Source organism: Pecten maximus, chromosome 16 (assembly GCF_902652985.1).
Source record: "Pecten maximus chromosome 16, xPecMax1.1, whole genome shotgun sequence".
In the NCBI taxonomy this organism is placed as follows: domain Eukaryota; kingdom Metazoa; phylum Mollusca; class Bivalvia; order Pectinida; family Pectinidae; genus Pecten; species Pecten maximus.
Window position 1 is genome coordinate 9757253 of NC_047030.1, and position 27808 is coordinate 9785060.

Below are 27808 nucleotides of genomic sequence, written 5' to 3' on the forward strand. Positions count from 1 at the left end.
TTCATTTATTTAATCTTGAATAAAATTCACTATTGTTACCTGTAAATGTATTCTACGTGTTCTACTAACGGGGGTTATTTAATAACGGACAGATCATTGATGGTTTTTATCATTAGGGTTTAATGATTCTTGTTTGTATTTTATTTGTCTAAGAAGCGTTTCACCAAAGGCTTCCTATATGCAGAGCAGGTTGAACACATTTGGATCTATATTGTCGATACCGACTCCTCCACTACTATTGTATGGGACATCTGAAGCCATGGACGAAGATCGTGTGGTCAAAACCTGTGTCCATCAAAACCCGTTCATCTTCGTGTGTGTACACTAAAGCGGCATCTAAAGACGCTTGTGACAGAAGAGACCAGTAAGCTTTGGGGATGTAGTTTATTAGACCTTCATCGAATATAAATTGTTAGACTTCACCGAGAGAACAGGTTCATAGTATGCTGCACAAATATTTTTCAGGTAAATGTACCGGTCAGAAACATGGACACTTTGGTTTGAATTCAAGACACTTGAAAGAAGGCTTGCCTTCTCGTTCTCCGTCCTGAGAATACACGTATATGATAGTTTTTAATTTATTGACCATTGCATCAATCTCAATGTCAGTTTCCCACGTGCCTACCTTTTGCATCCTTGCGCTATATTGACATACTCTTTTACCGGTTGATTTTCAACATGTTCCACGGTTTCCTTCAGGTGATTAATTACATGGTCACTAATCAGAACACTAATCAGAACATGGTGTGACTGGACCCTAAAGATTATGTAGCTTCCTTTGTCAGCAATAAGGGCTAGGGGAATTTGTTATGTCCCAGTCAGATTGATTTCATACGTTGGTAACGCATCTACACGATGAGTTTGGTTTGGTTTGGTTTGTTTTTATTTAACGTCCTATTAACAGCCAGGATCATTTAAGGACGTGCCAGGTTTTGGCGGTGGAGGAAAGCCGGAGTACCCGGAGAAAAACCACCGGCCTACAGTCAGTACCTGGCAACTGCCCCACGTAGGTTTCGAACTCGCAACCCAGAGGTGGAGGGCTAGTGATAAAGTGTCGGGACACCTTAACCACTCGGCCACCGCGGCACACGGTGAGTCATATAATATATTTCGGCCAATCCTCATGTTTGGGGTGGTATGGACTTGGAAATCTGTTTTCAATCTAAAATACTACGTCGTTGGTTGTGTCACAAAACTCGCTTCCTTGAACAGTAATAATTATATGTGGGACACCAAGCGTGAAGGTGAACTCCACAACATGCTGAGGGACAGTTTCGGCTGATTTGTCCTCGATAGGTTTTGCATCAATCCGCTTTGTTAAATACTCTGTAAATGTAAGCATATAACGATTTCCTGAAAACTAAAAGAAAAGTAGAATAATTTTTATTTATTTTGTAGCACAAGCCAAACTAGAATTCTGTATTAGTACCTCATAGATTCCCACGGAAGTAATAAAGCTGAATGATCAATATCCGCACGGTAGACTATATTTATTAAAATGTAGAAAAATTGATGAATTTGAGTTTATTTCCCCGAGCTTTATTTTTTTGCCGGGGACGTGTATTTATCAGTTTATACATAAAACAGAACAAAATTTCACGGATAGTGCCAGAATACAAAAAAATACTTCCATTTTGCTTGATGTCCTAAGAAGCTATGGTCACTTAAGGGCGCTGTCGGGTTAGAGAGGTTTTCTGTTATATTGTTGGTAATCTAGATGATCGTTCCATATTTGCTTACCTCTTGTTAGAAATTTACCGCTTTCGTTGTTTCTGAAGATTTACCTTCACTAAAACCGGATGCTTTGAATCGGGACAAGAAAGATAACCCTAACAAGTTTAATATCATCTCAAGTTAATACGCATTGGTAAAATGATTTATTATGGGAAGTTGGCATTGAATATGAAGCTGAAAAGTATCCGACTTCACATCGTGTCCAACCTAACATCACTTTACTCGAAAGATCTCAGTAAACCAAGTGTTGTCTCCGTCATCTCGCCATCACTGCAAACTAGGTCAAATGACGCGGAAAGCCAGGTTATCTTCCTTCAGAATTTCAGTCAAATCCGTCCTCATTCACAGGAGGCTTTCTCTCTAATCCTTCAGAATTTCAGTCAAATCCGTCCTCATTCACAGGAGGCTTTCTCTCTAACTCCACTTTCCACCGCTGTGCATCTTCTTTCGGGAAGTGACACTCTAGCTTGGACCATGTGAACCATGTGAAACATGGCGACCGTTGACGTGTAACGTAATTTAAATATACGTCTTTTTTATCAGTGGGACTATTTTGTTTACTGTCTGTTTAGTCAGTAGCCCGTGCCAACAGCTGGGACTCTGGAATTTCCCGCGAAATCAAAGGCTGTTCCATCAAAGGGATCTAAGTTAATACATGCGTAAATATATATATTTTTTTTTCTTAAATATTTTTTCCGTAGCAACACTGACACTACAAAATGGAAATTCATATTTTTGACATGCCTTGGGTTATAACATGCATTGAGTGTTTTAGCATATCCAACGTGGCGCGCGTTACCAATGTATGTTATTTAAGCAATGAACAGTGGTTTAAATGTTGTTATAGTCGATATGGCAGCAAGATGTATGGTGGGCAAATGGCACGGGAACCGTTCCCATGCTACAATTGCCCACCATACATCTTGCTGCCATATCGACTATAACAACATTAAAGCCACTGTTCAATACTTATATTTACATTGTCTTACCATTTTCGTCAACTTTGAAAAAACTAATCCCGCCTTTTTGAAATGATATTCGTCTTCAACATCACCGCTGTCACAATACATACAGAGTCTATTATTTCTTTTTCAATGTTCCATATCTCCTAGTGTCTATATCCAACTTATGGGACGATAATTAATTGTTTGTGTAATGTTTTTAATACTTTCAATACAATAGGTTTTGTTAAATACTGTTTCAGACAAAAATGTCCACAAATATATTTGTACAAAGAGCACTTCGATATACTCTATACAATGTTGTTGGAAATATTGTGCATTCTACAGTAGTTAAGTCTTAGTAGTTTAGCACTTCAAGACCTGTAACAGATATGATCGAAGCACTAAAAAGTCCGATAATGGCGGACGAAGGTGACAGCTCGCGGTAAGTTTGATGCTTTTGAACTCAATTACTGTATCGATAACAACAGTTTAATAAGTGCACGGGACCCGTAACGCTTAATATTCAATGGATATACATAAAAGAAATCGCTATATGCTGTAGTTATTGCAAACACTTCTACACCATCTTGATACCAGAGTCAACATCATATCATATCACTGTGCCATTCTGATTACTCTTGAAAACGCAGACTGCGATTAACCAGCTAAATATTGCTATTTGAATGATATTTGTAATGTTTATGGACGATGTATTCTCGATGTCTTGTGTGTTGTGAGAAATGGTGTAGAAGTGTTTGCAATAACTATAGATTATAGTGATGTCTTTTATGAATACCCAGTAACTGTTCAGTTTTTAATGTATGATACTTTTTCTTATAACATGTGCCTATTGCATTCATTTGTAAACTATGGTTTTGGACAGGGCCATTTAGTTCTACTTTGAACATTCATATCATTATTTTGGCACACAAATGACGCACGGCACAAGGTAAAACATTTGAATAACTTGACATTCACAACACAAATGACATGTACGTTCTATTACAAAAAAAATCCCTGTTTGAGATCTGCCAGTACCGTACACTGTAGTTTTACTTCAACAATTAACATAACAAAGGGTGTTTTAGACCAAATATGGACCAACCTCTACCATTCCCACATTAGAAAAGATTCCAAAGAATTTGATGTCCCCTATTTGGTCCCGCCCTTCAGGCCCCTGGAGGTCAGCCCCATTATTTGTACAGTATACGTTAATTCCCAATAGATTAGGGATGCTACAATGTACTTATGTAACAGTCAACCTTGAATGATACCCATTGCTACAGTAAGTTAACCCTACACTTAAAGCAACATAGCAAAATTGCCACGTTTTGCGTACAAACCTCAGCCCGCTGGGGAGTCAGTCCCACAATTTGTACAATTCTGAAGCCACGCCACCTAAGGATGTTGCCAGGCAACCTAAGTTGAATTATAATCAGTAGTTGCGAAAAGATGGAGTTTAGAGAAAGAGTTAGCGCACGGACGAACAACGGACACGTGACGTTGACCCGTTCAGACTATTATATTCCTCGTCTTACAAGACATATTGGAGAGTAGACATCATATAGAAAATCATATAGGCATATTTGCATATGATGTATATAAAGACAAAATCATAGTTAAATACTTAGGCGTTTTAAGCTCATATATACATATATACATTCCTATCTTATTCAATTCCTTAGTATTGCAGGTTAACTTTGAAAGATGACTTCCGAAATCTAATAAACCGACATCAACTATATTTCAGAGTTTGTCCTTTTATAACTACCCATCATTTCTGAAAATATTTTCCAATTGATATTTTATAAATAATGACCTGAGGGACACCACATTTTATCACCGTGTGAAATTTTGTCCTTAACGCTGACGGACAGACGGGATACAATGATGATTATTGGGTGTGCGTATTTTAAAAAGATTTTAGAAAAACGAGTCTCAAAAATTCAAGTCTCGGGACAACAAAAACAAACCTTTAATGCTTCATCGGCGATTTACTGATGACACTCCAGCTGGAGATGCCACGGACAGAGGGACATGGCACAGATTCCCAATCAATGATCTACTATAATCCATATTGTCTGTGGGTTAGGAATTTGTGCAAAGACTCTGTGATGTATTTGATAGCAGTGTTGTTCATTGACCAAAGCCATTTCACATTGAAATAGTAGCATGACAAAAGATATGAAAAATAACACTCCCATATAAGTAAAAATACTAATTCAAACAAGAGATCCCAGAGGGATCTTGGCGCCCACCATTGAATGATCTTCATAGGTTCCATGTCAGATTGATCTTTTCTCTACTTTTCCCTTCTTCTAAGTCTTACTAATCTGTGTAAATTCAGAAACAGCCCTCTATAGCTAGTACTTTTCAAACAAGGGGAAGCTTTATATAAAATTTAAGATTTAGCGATAATGGCTGTCTGTCGACCATGTTGTTTTTGGATTGGTCCCAATATGCAAAACTAGGCACTAAGGGGAACATACATATGAAATTTGAGAAAGATCCCTTGAGTGCTTTCTGAGAAATAGCGATAACAAACTTCAATTGTCAAAATCCAAGATGGCTGCCTGTCGGCCATGTTGTTTTCTGATTAGTTTCAAAATGCAATATGCATAACTAGGCACCAAAGGGAACCTACATATGAAATTTGAGAAAGATCCCTTCAGAACTTTCTGAGAAATAGTGATAACAAACTTCAATTGTCAATATCCAAGATGGCTACCTGTCAGCCATGTTGTTTTCTGATTGGTCTCAAAATGCAATATGCATAACAAGGCACTGAGGGGAACGTATGTATGAAATTTGAGAAAGATCCCTTCATTACTTTCTGAGAAATAGCGATAACAAACTTCAATTGTCAAAATCCAAGATGGCTGCCTGTCGGCCAGGTTGTTTTCCGATTGGTCTCAAAATGCAATATGCATAACTAGGCAACAAGAGGAACCTACGTATGAAATTTGAGAAAGATCCATTCATCACTTTCTGAGAAATAGCGATAACAAACTTCAATTGTCAAAATCCAAGATGGCTGCCTGTCGGCCATGTTGTTTTCCGATTGGTCTCAAAATGCAATATGCATAACTAGGCACCAAGTGGAACCTACATATGAAATTTGAGAAAGATCCCTTTAGTACTTTCTGAGATATAGCGATAACAAACTTCAATTGTCAAAATCCAAGATGGCTGCATGTCGGCCATGTTGTTTTCCGATTGGTCTCAAAATGCAATATGCATAACTAGGCACCAAGGGGAACCTACATATGAAATTTGAGAAAGATCCCTTCAGTACTTTCTGAGAAATAGAGATAACAAACTTCAATTGTCAAAATCCAAGATGGCTGCCTGTCGGCCATGTTGTTTTCCGATTGGTCTCAAAATGCAATATGCATAACTAGGCACCAAGTGGAACCTACATATGAAATTTGAGAAAGATCCCTTCAGTGCTTTCTGAGAAATAGCGATAACAAACTTCAATTGTCAAAATCCAAGATGGCTGCCTGTCGGCCATGTTGTTTTCTGATTGGTCTCAAAATGCAATATGCGTAACTAGGTACCAAGTGGAACCTAAATATGAAATTTGAGAGAGATCCCTTCAGTACTTTCTGAGAAATAGCGATAACAAACTTCAATTGTCAAAATCCAAGATGGCTGCCTGTCGGCCATGTTGTTTTCTGATTGGTCTCAAAATGCAATATGCATAACTAAGCACCAAGAGGAACCTACATATGAAATTTGAGAAAGATCCCTTCATTACTTTCTGAGAAATAGCGATAACAAACTTCAATTGTCAAAATCCAAGATGGCTGCCTGTCGGCCATGTTGTTTTCCGATTTGTCTCAAAATGCAATATGCATAACAAGGCACAAAGGGGAACCTACATATGAAATTTGAGAAAGATCCCTTCAGTACTTTCTGAGAAATAGCGATAACAAACTTCAATTGTCAAAATCCAAGATGGCTGCCTGTCGGCCATGTTGTTTTCCGATTGGTCTCAAAATGCAATATGCATAACTAGGCACCAAGGGGAACCTACATATGAAATTTGAGAAAGATCCCTTCAGTACTTTCTGAGGATTAGCGATAACAAGAATTGTTTACGGACGGACGGAGGGACGGAGGGACGACGGACCACGGACGCAGGGCGATTTGAATAGCCCACCATCTGATGATGGTGGGCTAATGATCTTTTTTTGGGGACCTGACATTATAGGGCAATAATTTTCCAAAGAAAATAGTTCAATGCATAAATTGCGAAATCGCCCCCTTTTGGCAATGTCTGTTTGTCCAATTATTAGTATAATTTTCAACCCCTACCATCTAGGAATGCTTCCAGTCCACCATAAGCGACATCCATTGCTTAGTTCTAGAGAAGAAGTCGTTTCGGTCTTGTCCTTTGGCTCCATCATTTGTTAAATTTTGAAATCCCAGTACCTAGCAATGCTAACAGTCGAAACTGAGTGATATCCATTGCTTCCCTCTAAAGAAGTCGTTGTCACATAGCCGAATTACCTCAGTTTTGCCTCTGTCCCTTTCGGCCATTCCCGCTATTCGTACGAGTTTCAAACCATCACTTGATACTATACCAGTCAAATTTGAGTGATATCCATTAAAGAGAAGTTTTCAGCAGTATATCCCAATTGCCGCCTTTGACCCCTTGCTCGTGGAATCCCTACCACCTCGGGATGTTTCCAATCATATTACACTTGTACATGTGTAAGTTAAATTCCTATCATTACTTAAGAAGGCGTTTAAGAAACCGTTGACGTACCAACGAACATGTGATCTTTGACCATTTAATTCTGAAGAGTGACAACCCAAATCTTATAAACCCCATATCTATTTATCAAAGTGTATCATCTTAGAAGAAAGTTTGATCTTCTGAAAAGCGCCTGTCATGGTATAATTTCATATTTTTGACAGCATATTTCTGGTTTTATTTTCATTAAAAATGAACTTGGCCTCTACACAGAAAACTTTTAAAATCTCTGTTGCACATCTGCACCCGAGAACGTATCATCATGTGAAGATCCGGCAGCCTAAGGGTTAGCCTTTGCTATATATCAAGTTATATTTTTGTAACATTGACCTTGACCTTGGAACTTTATAACAAGAGATCCCAGAGGGATCTTGGCGCCCACCATTGAATGATCTTTATAGGTTCCATGTCAGATTGATCTTTTCTCTACTTTTCCCTTCCTCTAAGTCTTACTAATCTGTGTAAATTCAGAAACAGCCCTCTAGTACTTTTCAAACAAGGGGAACTTATATATAAAATTTAAGATTTAGCGATAATGGCTGTCTGTCGGCCATGTTGTTTTCGGATTGGTCCCAAAATGCAACACCAGGGACCAAGGGGAACCTACATATGAAATTTGAGAAAGATCCCTTCAGTACCTTCTGTAAAATAGCGATAACAAACTTCAATTGTCAAAATACAAGATGGCTGCCTGTCGGCCAGGTTGTTTTCTGACTGGTCTCAAAATGCAATATGCATAACTAGGCACCGAGGGAAACCTACATATGAAGTTTGAGAAAGATCCCTTCAGTACTTTCTGAGAAATAGCGATAACAAACTTCAATTGTCAAAATCCAAGATGGCTGCCTGTCGGCCATGTTATTTTCCGTTTGGTCTCAAATTGCAATATCCATAACTAGGCACCAAGGGGAACCTATATATGAAATTTGAGAAAGATCTCTTCAGTACATTCTGAGAAATAGCGATAACAAACTTCAATTGTCAAAATCCAAGATGGCTGCCTGTCGGCCATGTTGTTTTCAAATAGGTCTCAAAATGCTTTATGCATAACTAGGCACCAAGGGAAACATACATATGAAATTTGAGAAAGATCTCTTCAGGACATTCTGAGAAATAGCGATAACAAACTTCAATTGTCAAAATCCAAGATGGCTGCCTGTCGGCCATGTTGTTTTCTGATTGGTCTCAAAATGCAATATGCATAACTTGGTACCAAGGGGAGCCTACATATGAAATTTGAGAAAGATCCCTTCAGTACTTTCTGAGAAATAGCAATAACAAACTTCAATTGTCAAAATCCAAGATGGCTGCCTGTCGGCCATGTGGTTTTGCGATTGGTCTCAAAATGCGATATGCGTAACTAGGCACCAAGGGAAACCTACAAATGAAATTTGAGAAAGATCCCTTCAGTACATTCTGAGAAATAGCGATAACAAACTTCAATTGTCAAAATCCAAGATGGCTGCCTGTCGGCCATGTTGTTTTCTGATTGGTCTCAAAATGCAATATGCATAACTTGGTACCAAGGGGAGCCTACATATGAAATTTGAGAAAGATCCCTTCAGTACTTTCTGAGAAATAGCAATAACAAACTTCAATTGTCAAAATCCAAGATGGCTGCCTGTCGGCCATGTGGTTTTGCGATTGGTCTCAAAATGCGATATGCATAACTAGGCACCAAGGGAAACCTACAAATGAAATTTGAGAAAGATCCCTTCAGTACATTCTGAGAAATAGCGATAACAAACTTCAATTGTCAAAATCCAAGATGGCTGCCTGTCGGCCATGTTGTTTTCTGATTGGTCCCAATATGCAATATGCATAACTAGGCACCAAGGGGAACCTACATATAAAATGTGAGAAAGATCTTGTCAGTGCATTCTGAGAAATAGCAATAACAAACTTCAATTGTCAAAATCCACGATGGCTGCCTGTCGGCCATGTTGTTTTTTTGATTGGTCTCAAAATGCAATATGCATAACTTGGTACCAAGGGGAGCCTACATTTGAAATTTGAGAAAGATCCCTTCAGTACTTTCTGAGAAATAGCAATAACAAACTTCAATTGTCAAAATCCAAGATGGCTGCCTGTCGGCCATGTTGTTTTGCGATTGGTCTCAAAATGCGATATGCATAACTAGGGACCAAGGGGAACCTACATATGAAATTTGAGAAAGATCCCTTAAGCACTTTCTCAGAAATAGCGATAACAAACTTCAATTGTCAAAATCCAAGATGGCTGCCTGTCGGCCATGTTGTTTTCAGATTGGTCTCAAAATGCAATATGCATAACTAGGCACCAAGGGGAACCTACATCTGAAATTTGAGAAAGATCTCTTCAGCACTTTCTGAGAAATAGCGATAACAAACTTCAATTGTCAAAATCCAAGATGGCTGCCTGTCGGCCATGTTGTTTTCCGATAGGTCTCAAAATGCGATATGCATAACTAGGCACCAAGGGGAACCTACATATGAAATTTGAGAAAGATCCTTTCAGCACTTTCTGAGAAATAGCGATAACAAGAATTGTTTACGGACGGACGGACGGACGGAGGGACGGACGGACGGACGACGGACCACGGACGCAGGGCGATTTGAATAGCCCACCATCTGGTGGGCTAAAAATCATATTGTATCGCCGCGTGAAAGTTTGAAATTTTGGCCATTGATGCTGACGTTCAGACAGGACATCGTGGTGCCATGGTGACTATTGGGCGTACGTATTCAATAAAAATATTATACCGAAATTAGCCTCACAAATTCAAGTCTCAGGAAAACAGAAACAAATGCTTCCTCCGCGTTTAACCGACGAAATTTAAGATGAGATACCTAAATCATTCTGTAATAACAGTTTTGTTCCTGTACTAAAGCCATTTCATATTGTAAGTGTAACAACAGACAACATATGATGAAATAAAAAAGTGTTTATTAAAAATATTGAAAACGTACAAGTATGAATTATAAAAATCAATAAATATTGTTCGCAAATACAGTGTATGACATAAACAAATCCAAAAACAATTTAATTGGAAAATCACATGTATAGCTTTTATCAAAATTACTCATGATTTGTAAAACACCATGTTCATTGTATAATACGTATACTTACATTTAAATATATATAATCTCTCTTTATGACGAAAGGGGACTACGATAAAGTACAGTCGGTTAGTGAGACAGCCTGCGTAACCTCATGTGAAGTTCCGAGCTGCGTGGTTCGATGTCCCATCCCTCAGCGGTTTGTGTTTCTCTGGAATGTAAAGATATTCTACCCAATAGCTCCGGATGGCATGCGACGGGTCTCCCGTATGTTGTTCTATGGGGTAGCCACCAGCTACTAAAATGAGACCCCTCTTTACAATGATCCTGTCTGTTCTTGGAGCGATAAACCATATGTGCATCCAGCCATACATATAAACATTTCCGCCCATCTAAAATTGTTTAGCTTATCTTACTGTTTAGTAAATAATTTTAACTGACAATTTATTTGAAAACATTAAATTTATAAAGCCATTAAACCAGCAAATACTTGTGTATAGAATACATGTACATTATAATATGAATTTACTAAACTTTACATTATTTTTATAACAGTACTAAAGCATTAATTAGGGCATGTGTGACGACAAACATCTGTCACATTCAGAAGGATGAACCGATTGTGTGTTTAGTACGGATATATGTACTTTGCAAGACGTTTCGGTGCCTATATTTATTTCCTTAGATTTCTATCATATATTCTCTATATTGAAAGTAAACTTCCATTTGTAATTCCAAATGATTTATGAAGAACTCACTCAAAAAAAAAAAAACGATAACAAATTTCAATTGTCAAAATTCCACATTTCAAATTTCAAAATTCCCAAATCAGTCTCAAAACGATCACGCACCTATCAATGGAATCTGAAAAAATTCCATATAATTCCTCACAAGAACATCAACATTGAATGTTAATGGACTGACGACGAACCAAGGAGGATGGCAATTTGAACAGATCACCATAATAATGATGGTGGGCAAAAAAAGGTTAAAGAAGGTGGTTCTTAAAACCTTAATGTTACACACATAATTCTTGCCAAGTAACACACACACACACACACACACACACACACACATATGGCTAATCTTAAATAATTTCGTCTGATAATTTCGTTGAAAACCTGATTATATAAACAGCATTAAAATCCAACAACACATCTAAGACATACCATTACATGTATATGAAAACACAAAGCTATACATTCAGCTGTATAAGAACACGGGATACGTGCGGACCTGCATCACAAAAAAATAATTGTCAGATAAAAACAAATAGCCTCTCCCGAGTCAAGGATATGTAGTCTTGGGACGGGCCATACTCGAGGGAGGCTATTTTTTTAATATGTCAATTATTTTTTTGTGATGTACGTCTACGCCTACCCCCTGTGTATAAGAATACTAAAAGCATTATGGTATATGGAATGGACATCTTAATTCTGTCATATATCGAAAGGGGTACTGTTTTTTTTGTCACTCAGACATGTGTACAGTACGTATAATTTGGAAGACGTTTCGGGTAACGATATTTGTGTCGGTACATTTCTACCATCTACTTCAAACATTAAACACAAAATAATATTAAATGTTCCATATTCAGAGTGCAACTAACTGTATAAAGATTACATGAACTCGGTTAAAACAAGAGTTGTGAATGATGGACACCATAAGTGACTAAATTCATGTTTGTACAGTTACCAGATTGTCAGAAATTACATGTCCACCGAGTTTAAAATAAGAAGCTGACTACGTATACTGGAAACAGCTTACAATGTATTATCTAATATATATGGATAAGAAAATGATTAAATGATGGGGCGTAAGTCACTAAAACCGTAAAAATCACTGTTGTAAAATATTACAGAAATTAAAAGTGTTCGCAAACGTGGTTTATTAAATACCCCAATCGGTGCAAACATATACAAGTCCATATGTTAACCTTACCGTTTTCCATGATTTTCCGTCTTGATTTCCACAGAATTATTCTGCACTAACTGTATTATTACTGTGTTGAAGTAGGGTGTGGTTGTGTATATTGAATTCCCTCAGGCGAAATGTAATTATCATGGTATTTGATGGTTGACTATGAATTTGCATGGTCAACAATCAAATACCATGGTTGACCATGGTCGGAACTTCGCCTGGTTATTCCAGGAGGTACCTGTATGATATAATAATCACTCTTCTTTAGATAATAGATTTCTTACAGCTTTTTTCCTGTTTTGAAAACACATGAAGGAATGCATGTGACTAAACTCAAACCTTGTACATGAAACAAATGTAAGTTAATTATATTTGCGGCCATTACATACAGCGGGCATACAAAATCATATATTATGTACAAATATATATAAATATTGACTGCAGAAAGTTTACAAGCTGATGTTGTGCGAAATGTATTACTCGCAAAGAAGTTCTGACTGGAACAACCGTAATCTATTATTCCCTTGAAATTGAACAAAGATACCGTACTGCGGATGATAAAACCTACACATAGTCTATGATATACTCCGGGTAGTACTGGTTGTTACTAAAAACACAGAAGATCTTAGGATCCCTGGTGTTTTCCACACAACAATCAAACAGAGCAGACTGGCTGTCACTGGGATTCTGAGAGGGAGGTCGGCTATACTCTGCATTGCCCACACAATATTTCCCCACCAGGACTTTCGCCAAGAACATAAATTTGTTACGATTTTTGTCCGGAGCTGCGTAGCCATCAGATGTTTTAGCTTCAGCAGCGAAATATGTGCCCTTGCCCAGGAGAGTTCCGACTCGACCCCCTGCTAGCCGCATGTCAAAGTTTTGTTGAGATATGATATCTACAGCCTCAGGTACTGTACCATGAAACAGATCGCGCTCATTAGCAGTACCACGTCCACCATACTGTCTCTCCAGATTACGCTTTGTCCTGTAAGCATGAAAAACATATAAACATATACATGTGTTAATCTTAACAGGCCTGTCTATTTATAAACAATAAACAAGATGCTCAGAGTTCCTGAATTTCTTACATGGCCAGTTGGAATGATGGCAAGTAACTACAACGTATTTCCAGTTTTTATGTTTACCATAATATGTGAATGATGTTAAGGAATTGGTGTATGTTTCTAACAAAAGAATGATAATGTAGAGTTTTGCAAATTAAAGATGCATTGTCCAATCGGTATGGAAATACCAAAAATTACCTCTGTTGGTGTTTTTGATAAATTAAACATAATCGATGTGAAACCTGTTCCATGTAGCAATGTGAAGTGTAATGTGAAGAACGCTGTGTAGTATATATAATGTACATGGTCACATTTCATGTTTCACAATGATGACCTTTGAAAATTATAGGCATAGTTTACTTGCATGCTGAATCTTTAAACCACATGATCCTTGTTACATACAGGGAAAAAAGTTATGCATATGGGTCTTCTGGAACTTGAAAAGAAGATCATTGAATCTTTTTAACATAACTGAATCCTGTGACCTTGAAAACAGGTCAAGGTCACTGATATAAGTGAACCATAACAGTCCATACCAGGAACCTATTGGTCAAAGATGAGTACCCTGCCTCTTTTAGAACTTGAGAGGAATATGTTAAAAATCTATTTTTAAATATTTGAACATGCTGACCTTGAAAATAGGTCAGAGTCATTTATATGTATATATCCCAAAACATTTAGTTCATATCCCAGAACATTAAGTTCATATCCCAGAACATTTATTACATCTCCCAGAACATTTAGTATATATCCCAGAACATTTATTAATTAACTTCTTGCATATTGGTAAAAATATGAAAAAACGGCCCAATCAATATCACTGGAAAACTTGGCCAATATGGGCAAAACTGAGCCAATATCATATTGGCCCAGTTTTCTCGATTGTGCTCAGTTTTTTGATAGCATCCAGTAGTACAGTATCAAATTCTGAACAGGGTTATCTGCCCTTTTCTCTCTTATCTGGTGCAAACATATCAGGAGGTAACATTTCATCACTCTTATGCCGCCACAGAAACAAATGAAATATTCCCATCAGTCTAGATCTCTATCCAGCTCTCAAGAATAAATTAAATTAATTGAACTGACTCATTATAATGATTCTTGTTAGAATGTTTTTATTGAATTAATTGTTGTCATTAAATTTGTTGAGCTGATTATTACATGTATTGTTGTGATTAAATGTTATTTGGCAAAAATATACGTTTTTTCATATTTTTACCAATATGCAAGTAGTTAATTAATAAAAGAGTCATTAATCAGCCAATTCCATAATTGCCCTGTTATTAGGCCTCGGTCTGTCAAATTGGCCCTTGGCCTGCGGCCTCGGGCCAATATGACAGACCTTGGCCTAATAACAGGGCCAATATGGAATTGGCTGATTAATAACTCTATATTATTACATACCCCAGAACATTATGTACATCTCCGAAAACATTTAGTACATCTCCCAGAATATTTAGTTCATATCCAAGAACATTTAGTTCATATCCAAGAACATTTAGTACATCTCCCAGAACATTTAGTTCATATCCAAGAACATTTAGTACATCTCCAAGAATATTTAGTACATATCCCAGAACATTTAGTACATCTCCCAGATAATTTTGTACTGTAGTCACTACAATAATCACTTAAGGATTCTTCTACCCTAAACACTTCATGCTACATACTTGCTATTAATAGATAATGACACTAATACGTGTCCCTAATGCCTACTTACATATAATACATCTCCCATAAGAACTTGTGTTGAATTCGCTCAATTTTCAGTATGCGGGCTTGTGGTAGGGACCGAGAAAATTTTTTGACGATATTTTCATACTCCATCTTGTTGATGCCACATCCCTCATTCTTCAGGACAAACCGTTTTACCATCTCTCCATCCATTGGATCCCAGTGACTAGGAGAATATATTCCGTTATTGGACTTTGTAGAAGATGACCTTGTGTCCTTGAATCTGAAAAATCATTAAGATCAAGTTATAGACTGAAAACAGTACAAGGCATACTTGTGGCCATATATGCAAACGTGATTACTTAGTTTTACTTTTCTTTCAAAGTTTGTGTAAGCTTGAGTTGATCAATGTTTTTAATGGTGTGTGCACTGCGGTTACAGTAGCTTTTTCTCTTACGGTCGATTTAAACATAATAAACAAGATGCAATTTTTCTAGTTCCTCATTACAAACACAAAATGATCAAATTAGTATAATCATCAAGTGTTTAGTAAAATATTGTTAAGGAAAGTTTTGTGTTAATCTATACATGTGTAAGTGTCATTTTTATACATCGATTTCCCGACCTCATGGACATCATGTTTTGGTCAAATTTGTTCATGCACAAAATATACGGACAGATGTTTTTTCCAGCATTTTCAGCCCCAAAAAGTACATGCGCGAATTAGACTGGTTTTTACAGTAGGTGATCAAGGGACTCAATCTTTATCACTGCAATTTACTATTAGAGAGCTCTACATATACACATTGATCCAATACAAACTTTATCACTGTTATTCAATGTCAATGCACAGTTTCATAACAAATCTCGATTCAAGCTGAAGCTAATTCTTAAGGAAAGCTGGCAACTGACAAATTTTTGGCATTTTATTTTTTGCTAACCACTTTTTCCTAAAACCAACCTTTCCATAAACTTTCGTGTCATTGGGTCACTGGTCAGGTCAAGAGCTGTCTTGGCATCGGAGTTCTTCAGTGTGATACTGGCCTGATGTTCGAGGAGGAGACAGATGATCTCACTGAGATCATCACTGCTTGTGTCCTTAGCTAATCCCAACTGGTGTACTACCTATAACAGATCATCATCATCATCACCATCATCATCATCATCATCATCATTCATCATCATCATCATGTTCATCATCATCATCATCATCATCATCATCATCTATAAAGTCTGTCATCATCATCATCATCATCATCATGTTCATCCTCATCATCATCATCATCACCATCACCATCATCATCATCATCATGTTCATCATCATCATCATCATCATCACCATCATCATCATCATCATGTTCATCTATAAAGTCAGTCATCATCATCATCATCATCATTATCATCATCATCTATAAAGTCAGTCATCATCATCATCATCGTCATCATCACCATCACCTATAAAGTCTGTCATGCGTCGTCGTCGTCATCGTCGTCCATAAAGTATGTCATGCATCATTGTGGTCATGTCATTATCATCATCATCATCATCTATAAAGTCTGTCATGTATCATCGTCGTCATCACTGTAGACATCATCATCATCATTGTCATCATCATCATTGTCGTCGTCGTCATCATCATCATCATCATCTATAAAATCTGTCATGCATCTTCGTCGTTATCTCTGCAGTCATCATCATCATCGTCGTCGTCGTCATCGTCATCATCATCATCTTTAAAGTCTGTCATGCATCATCGTGGTCATCACTGTAGACATCATCATCATCATTGTCATCATCATCATTGTCGTCGTCGTCATCATCATCATCATCATCTATAAAATCTGTCATGCATCTTCGTCGTTATCTCTGCAGTCATCATCATCATCGTCGTCGTCGTCATCGTCATCATCATCATCTTTAAAGTCTGTCATGCATCATCGTGGTCATGTCATCATCATCATCATCATCATCTATAAAGTTGTAGTCATCATCATCATCAGGCAGCAGTATCATCGTCTAGTATAACACATCATGATATCCTAGATGAGTTTGAGAGGTAACTATCAGGGTATATTTAACTCACCGACGGTGGTAGTGAGCGGTTGCCCAATGCCAGGTGAAGAGCTGTGTTGTTATTCTTGTCTTGAGCATTCAAATCACATTCTGTTATGTAAAACAAATTGAGGTAATTGGATTCAAGAATATATACTTATGTCTCTACTAAATCTTTCTGCAACCTTAATACATCAGTTAAAAGTAATTTATTTGAATAAAATTCCTATAATTTATAATTACCTGTACATCTCCCAAACATTCTATACAATAAGTAAAACATTTTACGCTGTCTTTCATAAAAAAAATAATGTTATTTTAATGATTTTAATCAGATTTCTGGAATTACAGTGGTAATTATTGTATAAAAGATATATATGAAATATATAAAGATGTAGAAGTAACCTACTCTCATTATTGACAAGGATCTCACATGCACTTTTATGACAGCGGACCACAGCCAAATGCAGAGGTGTCCTCTTCTCTTTGTCCCTTACATTCACATCTGCTTGACCCTGTATCAGAAACAAGGTACATTTTCAACATTCAATGTATACAAGTAAAGAATTATTTATGAATATATACAAAACTGTGTATAAAAATCATATTTCTGATCATGCAGTATGTAAACAAGACTAAATATATGGCCACTGTATAGAAATAATAGACCAATTCTTCATATTCTTATGCCCTAATTATTTCATCTGTCTATATAATTCTGATAGTTATATTACAGGTTTTGCTTTTTGCATTAAAAAACAATGTGTAAATATCAGGATTTATAATGTTACTTCATCCTTTTTATGTATTATGCAAATAAGTGCTACATATATGTATACGATCTGTTGCTATCTCTCAAATTTAGATGCATGATTAACGGCAAAAAACATTTCTGACAGTATACAAGTTCACCTATCATGTTATTAAACAGCAGTGGGACTGCTGGTTAACATTTATTTGTGATACTTCGTGCAGGTTGTATAATGGCATTATTTTTTTTTAATTCTAGGACTATCGGGGACAGAAAATGTTATTTTTACATCCTGCTTACTACCCCAAGTGAGGAATACAAATACACTGTACAATAATAACATTCATATATAAGATTAAGTATATAATGCTTAATCAAACAATGTATTTTCTCTCATATGCTTTTTCTTTTTTTTTGTTTGGCTTTTTAATCGTATTAATTCAAGTTTTACTGATTAAAGCATTTATAGTAAAGTATACCACCTCAGACTAGAAGTCCCTAGATATCCTGCAGATTTTGATGCAGAATTATTGACTGTACCTAGTGTATCTGGTTCTATAATTGTTATACACACTTTAATTATTGATCTTTACCTGTATTGGTTCTATATTTGTTATGTAAGAATTTCCTGTTAAAAAGTTTTACCGGCCACCTAAGATTGAAATAGCACAAACTTAATACATTTAACTTCATCAAACTTACTTTGTTAATCAGAGTGTTAACCAGGTCAATGTGGTTGTTGATAGCAGCAATGTGCAGCGGAGAGTAACCATCCTTTGTCTGTTCATTTACGATATTACGGTCCTTTTCCAGAATTATTTGGACAGCACTGCAAAAATGGTTAAAAGATGCCCAATATCACTCACATGTATAATCTTATTCAATTAATCAACATTTTAAATGGCAAAGTATTCTAATAAAAAAACTAGTCTACATGATATTCAGATAATTAATGCTAAACGTATTTACATATTTCATACTCTGACACAGAATGTACATGGCCAAGGTCATTCATATGAGAAAACTTCATAATAATATATCCCAGATACATCACTGCTGGTTTTTCAGGAAATTCAAAAATATATATTGAATGTATTTATGGATGTCAACTTTCAATCAATATTCTCGGGGTATTTTTACACACAAATCTGACCCTTCATCAATACTTCTGCTTCATCAATTCACATCTCTGAAAAGAATATCTAAATAAAGGAAACCTACATGTGTATAGGCTACATTGTAGTTGATGATAACAGGCCAGGTTTCAGAAGACTTACGGATTGTTGTCCTTGAGAACAGCCCAGTGTAACACATTGAACCCCTTCTCATTCTGTTTCTTGTAATCTGCCTTTTTGGCCTTTAGTACTGACTGAAGGATACGTGGCTGTCCTACCTTTTGTAAGATGCAGTCATGCATGACAGTATCCTCATCATCATCCTACAATAAATCAGTTAGTACACAGGTGAGTCTCATTTCACTACGTATACCTCTGTATTTGTATGTACTCTTACAGTACTTACGTTTGTCTTCATTTATCTGCATTAGACTTTTTCCCAAGCTAAATTTGTATGACATTATAATAATTAATACATGCACATGTTCAATCATGATAAATCTGGATGCAAGTTAAATTTAGCATCGTGGCCGGGACACATTGTTTATAGCAATACAGTTGAAAACAGCTTGCTACATTAAATCATAGATTGATCACTTATATATTATCATGTTGTTTCAGAATTGGTTGTATTCTAAAATGTGAATACTAACCAAATTATATATGAAATTGCCAAAGCATTGAATTTAATACTTGTCCCCTACTGGTCACTGCTAAAAAAAAGTACCAGCGACCTTGACTCAAAAACCCTGAAACTCAAACTTGTCCTAGATATTAAAATCATTGCGTGAAGTTTGATTGAAATCCCTCAAAGAATGAAGCTGCTAGAACACTGGCAAACTTTGGAGTTGCTTACATATGTAGGTATTGTACAGTTCATGTATGTACAAGGCATAGGGAGAGGAAGCCGATAGTGCCTCTAGTTTCAATGGTAAAGCACTAATAACAGCCGTAATATTAAATTGACTGTTGAACTGGCATCATCAGCCATGCCCTGGAAAACAACATTGAAATCTAAAATCCAGGTCTTATTTATCTTGGCATTTAAGTCAAAAAGTTGTCTTCCTTGGTCATTTGTGTTACTATGTTATATACAACTTTTTGACTCTTCCCCTGACCGGGCCTCCAACTCACGATCTACAGCACCCAATCGCCTAGCCAGAAATATCCGCAGCTTATACCGCTGCGCCACATCAGCGTTCTTTAAAACAACGTTTCAATGGCAAAGTGATGGTTGGCCTTAGTATTAACATCAGCCCCCTAGTTGACCAGTGCTTTACCTTGGTATTAACATCTGCCCCTTGTTGACCAGTACTAACTATACCTTGGTATTAACATCAGCCCCCTTGTTGACCAGTACTGTACCTCGGTATTAACATCAGCCCCCTTGTTGACCAGTACTGTACCTCGGTATTAACATCAGCCCCCTTGTTGACCAGTACTATACCTTGGTATTAACATCAGCCCCTTGTTGACCAGTACTATACCTTGGTATTAACATCAGCCCCCTAGTTGACCAGTACTGTACCTTGGTATTAACATCAGCCCCATTGTTGACCAGTACTATACCTTGGTATTAACATCAGCCCCCTTGTTGACCAGTACTATACCTTGGTATTAACATCAGCCCCCTTGTTGACCAGTACTATACCTTGGTATTAACATCAGCCCCCTTGTTGACCAGTACTATACCTTGGTATTAACATCAGCCCCTTGTTGACCAGTACTAACTATACCTTGGTATTAACATCAGCCCCCTAGTTGACCAGTACTACACCTTGGTATTAACATTCAGCCCCTTGTTGACCAGTACTATACCTTGGTATTAACATCAGCCCCCTTGTTGACCAGTACTAACTATACCTTGGTATTAACATCAGCCCCCTTGTTCACCAGTACTATACCTTGGTATTAACATCAGCCCCTTGTTGACCAGTACTAAATATACCTTGGTATTAACATCAGCCCTTTGTTGACCAGTACTAACTATACCTTGGTATTAACATCAGCCCCCTTGTGGACCAGTACTAACTATACCTAGGTATTAACATCAGCCCCCTTGTTGACCAGTACTAACTATACCTTGGTATTAACATCAGCCCCCTTGTTGACCAGTACTATACCTTGGTATTAACATCAGCCCCCTTGTTGACCAGTACTGTACCTTGGTATTAACATCAGCCCCATTGTTGACCAGTACTAACTATACCTTGGTATTAACATCTGCCCCTTGTTGACCAGTACTAACTATACCTTGGTATTAACATCAGCCCCCTTGTTGACCAGTACTGTACCTCGGTATTAACATCAGCCCCCTTGTTGACCAGTACTGTACCTCGGTATTAACATCAGCCCCCTTGTTGACCAGTACTATACCTTGGTATTAACATCAGCCCCTTGTTGACCAGTACTATACCTTGGTATTAACATCAGCCCCCTAGTTGACCAGTACTGTACCTTGGTATTAACATCAGCCCCATTGTTGACCAGTACTATACCTTGGTATTAACATCAGCCCCCTTGTTGACCAGTACTATACCTTGGTATTAACATCAGCCCCCTTGTTGACCAGTACTATACCTTGGTATTAACATCAGCCCCCTTGTTGACCAGTACTATACCTTGGTATTAACATCAGCCCCTTGTTGACCAGTACTAACTATACCTTGGTATTAACATCAGCCCCCTAGTTGACCAGTACTACACCTTGGTATTAACATTCAGCCCCTTGTTGACCAGTACTATACCTTGGTATTAACATCAGCCCCCTTGTTGACCAGTACTAACTATACCTTGGTATTAACATCAGCCCCCTTGTTCACCAGTACTATACCTTGGTATTAACATCAGCCCCTTGTTGACCAGTACTAAATATACCTTGGTATTAACATCAGCCCTTTGTTGACCAGTACTAACTATACCTTGGTATTAACATCAGCCCCCTTGTGGACCAGTACTAACTATACCTAGGTATTAACATCAGCCCCCTTGTTGACCAGTACTAACTATACCTTGGTATTAACATCAGCCCCCTTGTTGACCAGTACTATACCTTGGTATTAACATCAGCCCCCTTGTTGACCAGTACTGTACCTTGGTATTAACATCAGCCCCCTTGTTGACCAGTACTAACTATACCTTGGTATTAACATCAGCCCCCTTGTTGACCAGTACTAACTATACCTTGGTATTAACATCAGCCCCCTTGTTGATCAGTACTAACTATACCTTGGTATTTACATCAGCTCCCTTGTTGATCAGTACTAACTATACCTTGGTATTAACATCAGCCCCCTTGTTCACCAGTACTATACCTTGGTATTAACATCAGCCCCTTGTTGACCAGTACTAAATATACCTTGGTATTAACATCAGCCCTTTGTTGACCAGTACTAACTATACCTTGGTATTAACATCAGCCCCCTTGTGGACCAGTACTAACTATACCTAGGTATTAACATCAGCCCCCTTGTTGACCAGTACTAACTATACCTTGGTATTAACATCAGCCCCCTTGTTGACCAGTACTATACCTTGGTATTAACATCAGCCCCCTTGTTGACCAGTACTGTACCTTGGTATTAACATCAGCCCCCTTGTTGACCAGTACTAACTATACCTTGGTATTAACATCTGCCCCTTGTTGACCAGTACTAACTATACCTTGGTATTAACATCAGCCCCCTTGTTGACCAGTACTGTACCTCGGTATTAACATCAGCCCCCTTGTTGACCAGTACTGTACCTCGGTATTAACATCAGCCCCCTTGTTGACCAGTACTATACCTTGGTATTAACATCAGCCCCTTGTTGACCAGTACTATACCTTGGTATTAACATCAGCCCCCTATTTGACCAGTACTGTACCTTGGTATTAACATCAGCCCCATTGTTGACCAGTACTATACCTTGGTATTAACATCAGCCCTCTTGTTGACCAGTACTATACCTTGGTATTAACATCAGCCCCCTTGTTGACCAGTACTATACCTTGGTATTAACATCAGCCCCCTTGTTGACCAGTACTATACCTTGGTATTAACATCAGCCCCTTGTTGACCAGTACTAACTATACCTTGGTATTAACATCAGCCCCCTAGTTGACCAGTACTACACCTTGGTATTAACATTCAGCCCCTTGTTGACCAGTACTATACCTTGGTATTAACATCAGCCCCCTTGTTGACCAGTACTAACTATACCTTGGTATTAACATCGGCCACCTAGTTGACCAGTACTATACCTTGGTATTAACATCAGCCCCCTTGTTAACCAGTACTATACCTTGGTATTAACATCGGCCCCCTTGTTGACCAGTGCTATACCTTGGTATTAACATCAGCCCCCTTGTTGACCAGTACTAACTATACCTTGGTATTAACATCAGCCCCCTTGTTGACCAGTACTATACCTTGGTATTAACATCAGCCCCCTTGTTGACCAGGGCTATACCTTGGTATTAACATCAGCCCCCTTGTTGACCAGTACTAACTATACCTTGGTATTAACATCAGCCCCCTTGTTGACCAGTACTGTACCTTGGTATTAACATCAGCCCCCTTGTTGACCAGTACTAACTATACCTTTGTATTAACATCAGCTCCCTTGTTGACCAGTACTAACTATACCTTGGTATTAACATCAGCCACCTAGTTGACCAGTACTATACCTTGGTATTAACATCAGCCCCCTTGTTGACCAGTACTAACTATACCTTGGTATTAACATCAGCCCCCTTGTTGACCAGTACTAACTATACCTTGGTATTAACATCAGCCCCCTTGTTGACCAGTACTATACCTTGGTATTAACATCAGCCCCCTTGTTGACCAGTACTGTACCTTGGTATTAACATCAGCCCCTTGTTGACCAGTACTATACCTTAGTATTAACATCAGCCCCCTTGTTGACCAGTACTAACTATACCTTGGTATTAACATCAGCCCCCTAGTTGACCAGTACTATACCTTGGTATTAACATCAGCCCCTTTGTTGACCAGTACTAACTATACCTTGGTATTAACATCAGCCCCCTTGTTGACCAGTACTAACTATACCTTGGTATTAACATCAGCCCCCTTGTTGACCAGTACTATACCTTGGTATTAACATCAGCTCCCTTGTTGACCAGTACTGTACCTTGGTATTAACATCAGCCCCATTGTTGACCAGTACTGTACCTTGGTATTTACATCAGCCCCTTGTTGACCAGTACTATACCTTGGTATTAACATCAGCCCCTTGATGACCAGTACTAACTATACCTTGGTATTAACATCAGCCCCCTTGTTGACCAGTACCAACTATACCTTGGTATTAACATCAGCCCCCTTGTTGACCAGTACTAACTATACCTTGGTATTAACATCAGCCCCCTTGTTGACCAGTACTATACCTTGGTATTAACATCAGCCCCCTTGTGGACCAGTACTAACTATACCTTGGTATTAACATCAGCCCCCTTGTTGACCAGTACTATACCTTGGTATTAACATCAGCCTCCTTGTTGACCAGTACTAACTATACCTTGGTATTAACATCAGCCCCCTTGTTGACCAGTACTAACTATACCTTGGTATTAACATCAGCCCCCTTGTTGACCAGTACTAACTATACCTTGGTATTAACATCAGCCCCCTTGTTGACCAGTACTATACCTTGGTATTAACATCAGCCCCCTTGTTGACCAGTACTATACCTTGGTATTAACATCAGCCCCCTTGTTAACCAGTACTATACCTTGGTATTAACATCGGCCCCCTTGTTGACCAGTACTAACTATACCTCGGTATTAACATCAGCTCCCTTGTTGACCAGTACTATACCTTGGTATTAACATCAGCCCCCTTGTTAACCAGTACTATACCTTGGTATTAACATCAGCCTCCTTGTTGATCAGTACTAACTATACCTCGGTATTAACATCAGCTCCCTTGTTGACCAGTACTAACTATACCTTGGTATTAACATCAGCTCCCTTGTTGACCAGTACTAACTATACCTTGGTATTAACATCAGCCTCCTTGTTGACCAGTACTAACTATACCTTGGTATTAACATCAGCCTCCTTGTTGACCAGTACTAACTATACCTCGGTATTAACATCAGCCCCCTTGTTGACCAGTACTAACTATACCTTGGTATTAACATCAGCCTCCTTGTTGACCAGTACTAACTATACCTTGGTATTAACATCAGCCTCCTTGTTGACCAGTACTAACTATACCTCGGTATTAACATCAGCCCCCTTGTTGACCAGTACTAACTATACCTTGGTATTAACATCAGCCTCCTTGTTGACCAGTACTAACTATACCTCGGTATTAACATCAGCCCCCTTGTTGACCAGTACTTACTATACCTTGGTATTAACATCGGCCCCCTTGTTGACCAGTACTATACCTTGGTATTAACATCAGCCCCCTTGTTGATCAGTACTAACTATACCTTGGTATTAACATCAGCCCCCTTGTTGACCAGTACTAACTATACCTTGGTATTAACATCAGCCCCCTTGTTGACCAGTACTATACCTTGGTATTAACATCAGCCCCCTTGTTGATCAGTACTAACTATACCTCGGTATTAACATCAGCCCCCTTGTTGACCAGTACTATCTATACCTTGGTATTAACATCAGCCCCCTTGTTGACCAGTACTATACCTTGGTATTAACATCAGACCCCCTGTTGACCAGTACTATACCTTGGTATTAACATCAGCCCCCTTGTTGACCAGTACTATACCTTGGTATTAACATCAGCCCCCTTGTTGACCAGTACTAACTATACCTTGGTATTAACATCAGCGCCCTTGATGACCAGTACTGTACCTTGGTATTAACATCGGCCCCCTTGTTGACCAGTACTAACTATACCTTGGTATTAACATCAGCCCCCTAGTTGACCAGTACTAACTATACCTTGGTATTAACATCAGCCCCCTTGTTAACCAGAACTATACCTTGGTATTAACATCGGCCCCTTGTTGACCAGTGCTATACCTTGGTATTAACATCAGCCCCCTTGTTGACCAGTACTAACTATACCTTGGTATTAACATCAGCCCCCTTGTTGACCAGTACTATACCTTGGTATTAACATCAGCCCCCTTGTTGACCAGTACCAACTATACCTTGGTATTAACATCAGCCCCCTTGTTGACCAGTACTAACTATACCTTGGTATTAACATCAGCCCCCTTGTTGACCAGTACTATACCTTGGTATTAACATCAGCCCCCTTGTTGACCAGTACCAACTATACCTTGGTATTAACATCAGCCCCCTTGTTGACCAGTACTATACCTTGGTATTAACATCAGCCCCCTTGTTGACCAGTACTATACCTTGGTATTAACATCAGCCCCCTTGTTGACCAGTACTATACCTTGGTATTAACATCAGCCCCCTTGTTGACCAGTACTATACCTTGGTATTAACATCAGCCCCCTTGTTGACCAGTACTATACCTTGGTATTAACATCAGCCCCTTGTTGACCAGTACTATACCTTGGTATTAACATCAGCCCCCTTGTTGACCAGTACTATACCTTGGTATTAACATCAGCCCCTTGTTGACCAGTACTATACCTTGGTATTAACATCAGCCCCCTTGTTGACCAGTACTATACCTTGGTATTAACATCAGCCCCTTGTTGACCAGTACTGTACCTTGGTATTAACATCTGCCCCCTTGTTGACCAGTACTAATTACACCTTGGTATTAACATCAGCCCCTTGTTGACCAGTACTATACCTTGGTATTAACATCTGCCCCCTTGTTGACCAGTACTAACTACACCTTGGTATTAACATCAGCCCCCTTGTTGACCAGTACTATACCTTGGTATTAACATCAGCCCCTTGTTGACCAGTACTATACCTTGGTATTAACATCAGCCCCCTTGTTGACCAGTACTATACCTTGGTATTAATATCAGCCCCCTTGTTGACCAGTACTATACCTTGGTATTAACATCAGCCCCCTTGTTGACCAGAAGTTCTGTACAGTCAGGACTGCCTTTTCCCACGGCCACGTGTAGGGCTGTCTGGCCCTTCTTGTTGGTCACATTGATATTCACACCAGATTTAAGCAAAATTTCCATCGTTGACTTCTCTTTCCTGAGAAAGAGATAAGAATTTGAAGTAAATTAAGCATTAATACACATTTTTCATGAATGATGTCAAGTATGTGTTGGTGTTACGTGTATGATGTACAGATATTGCACCAGCTTCGATACTACTGCCCAGCAAAGTCATTACAAATCTATTACAAACCCATTACAAAACCATAAAAAACACTGATTCCATTAAAATTGGCCATTATTTCTCGTTTCCATTTTTGGGACAAACCTGGAGTTAAGTAATGTAATGGGCATTATTTTTCTAAATTTCAATTACGTTCCTATTAATATTTTCTTTGTAATGGTCATGCATTAACAAAATAATGGCCATTACTTCATGTTTTGTATTTTTCTTAATGGCCTTTATTCTGTTTGTAATGGCCATTAGAGTGGAGTCATCATAATGTTATGGCCATTACTAACTGTGGATTTTATGTACTCCCATAACATTTTCCATTTAATGGCCACAACAAATTATGATCACAATGTAATGGCAATTATTTATTGGTAACTTCATGTAATGCCCATTACATTTTCCATTTAATGGCCATAACAAATTATGATCACAATGCAATGGCCATTACTTATTGGTACCTTCATGTAATGCCCATTACATTTTCCATTTA

General features: G+C 38.2%; 1 protein-coding gene across 1 annotated transcript in view; it reads right to left on the reverse strand.

The window, feature by feature from the left end:
* Positions 1 to 10345: 10345 nt before the first annotated feature.
* LOC117345422 (E3 ubiquitin-protein ligase MIB2-like) overlaps positions 10346 to 27808 on the reverse strand; it is a 44927-nt gene continuing 27464 nt past the window's right edge. Inside the window, exons 12-19 of the mRNA XM_033908497.1 lie at positions 27024 to 27180; positions 19221 to 19381; positions 18646 to 18772; positions 17602 to 17707; positions 17224 to 17303; positions 16101 to 16264; positions 15186 to 15422; positions 10346 to 13386 (exon numbers count right to left, since the gene is read on the reverse strand). Of these exons, the coding sequence (XP_033764388.1) occupies positions 12963 to 13386; positions 15186 to 15422; positions 16101 to 16264; positions 17224 to 17303; positions 17602 to 17707; positions 18646 to 18772; positions 19221 to 19381; positions 27024 to 27180 (1456 nt within the window). The 3' untranslated portion in view covers positions 10346 to 12962. The remainder of the gene's footprint in view (positions 13387 to 15185; positions 15423 to 16100; positions 16265 to 17223; positions 17304 to 17601; positions 17708 to 18645; positions 18773 to 19220; positions 19382 to 27023; positions 27181 to 27808) is intronic.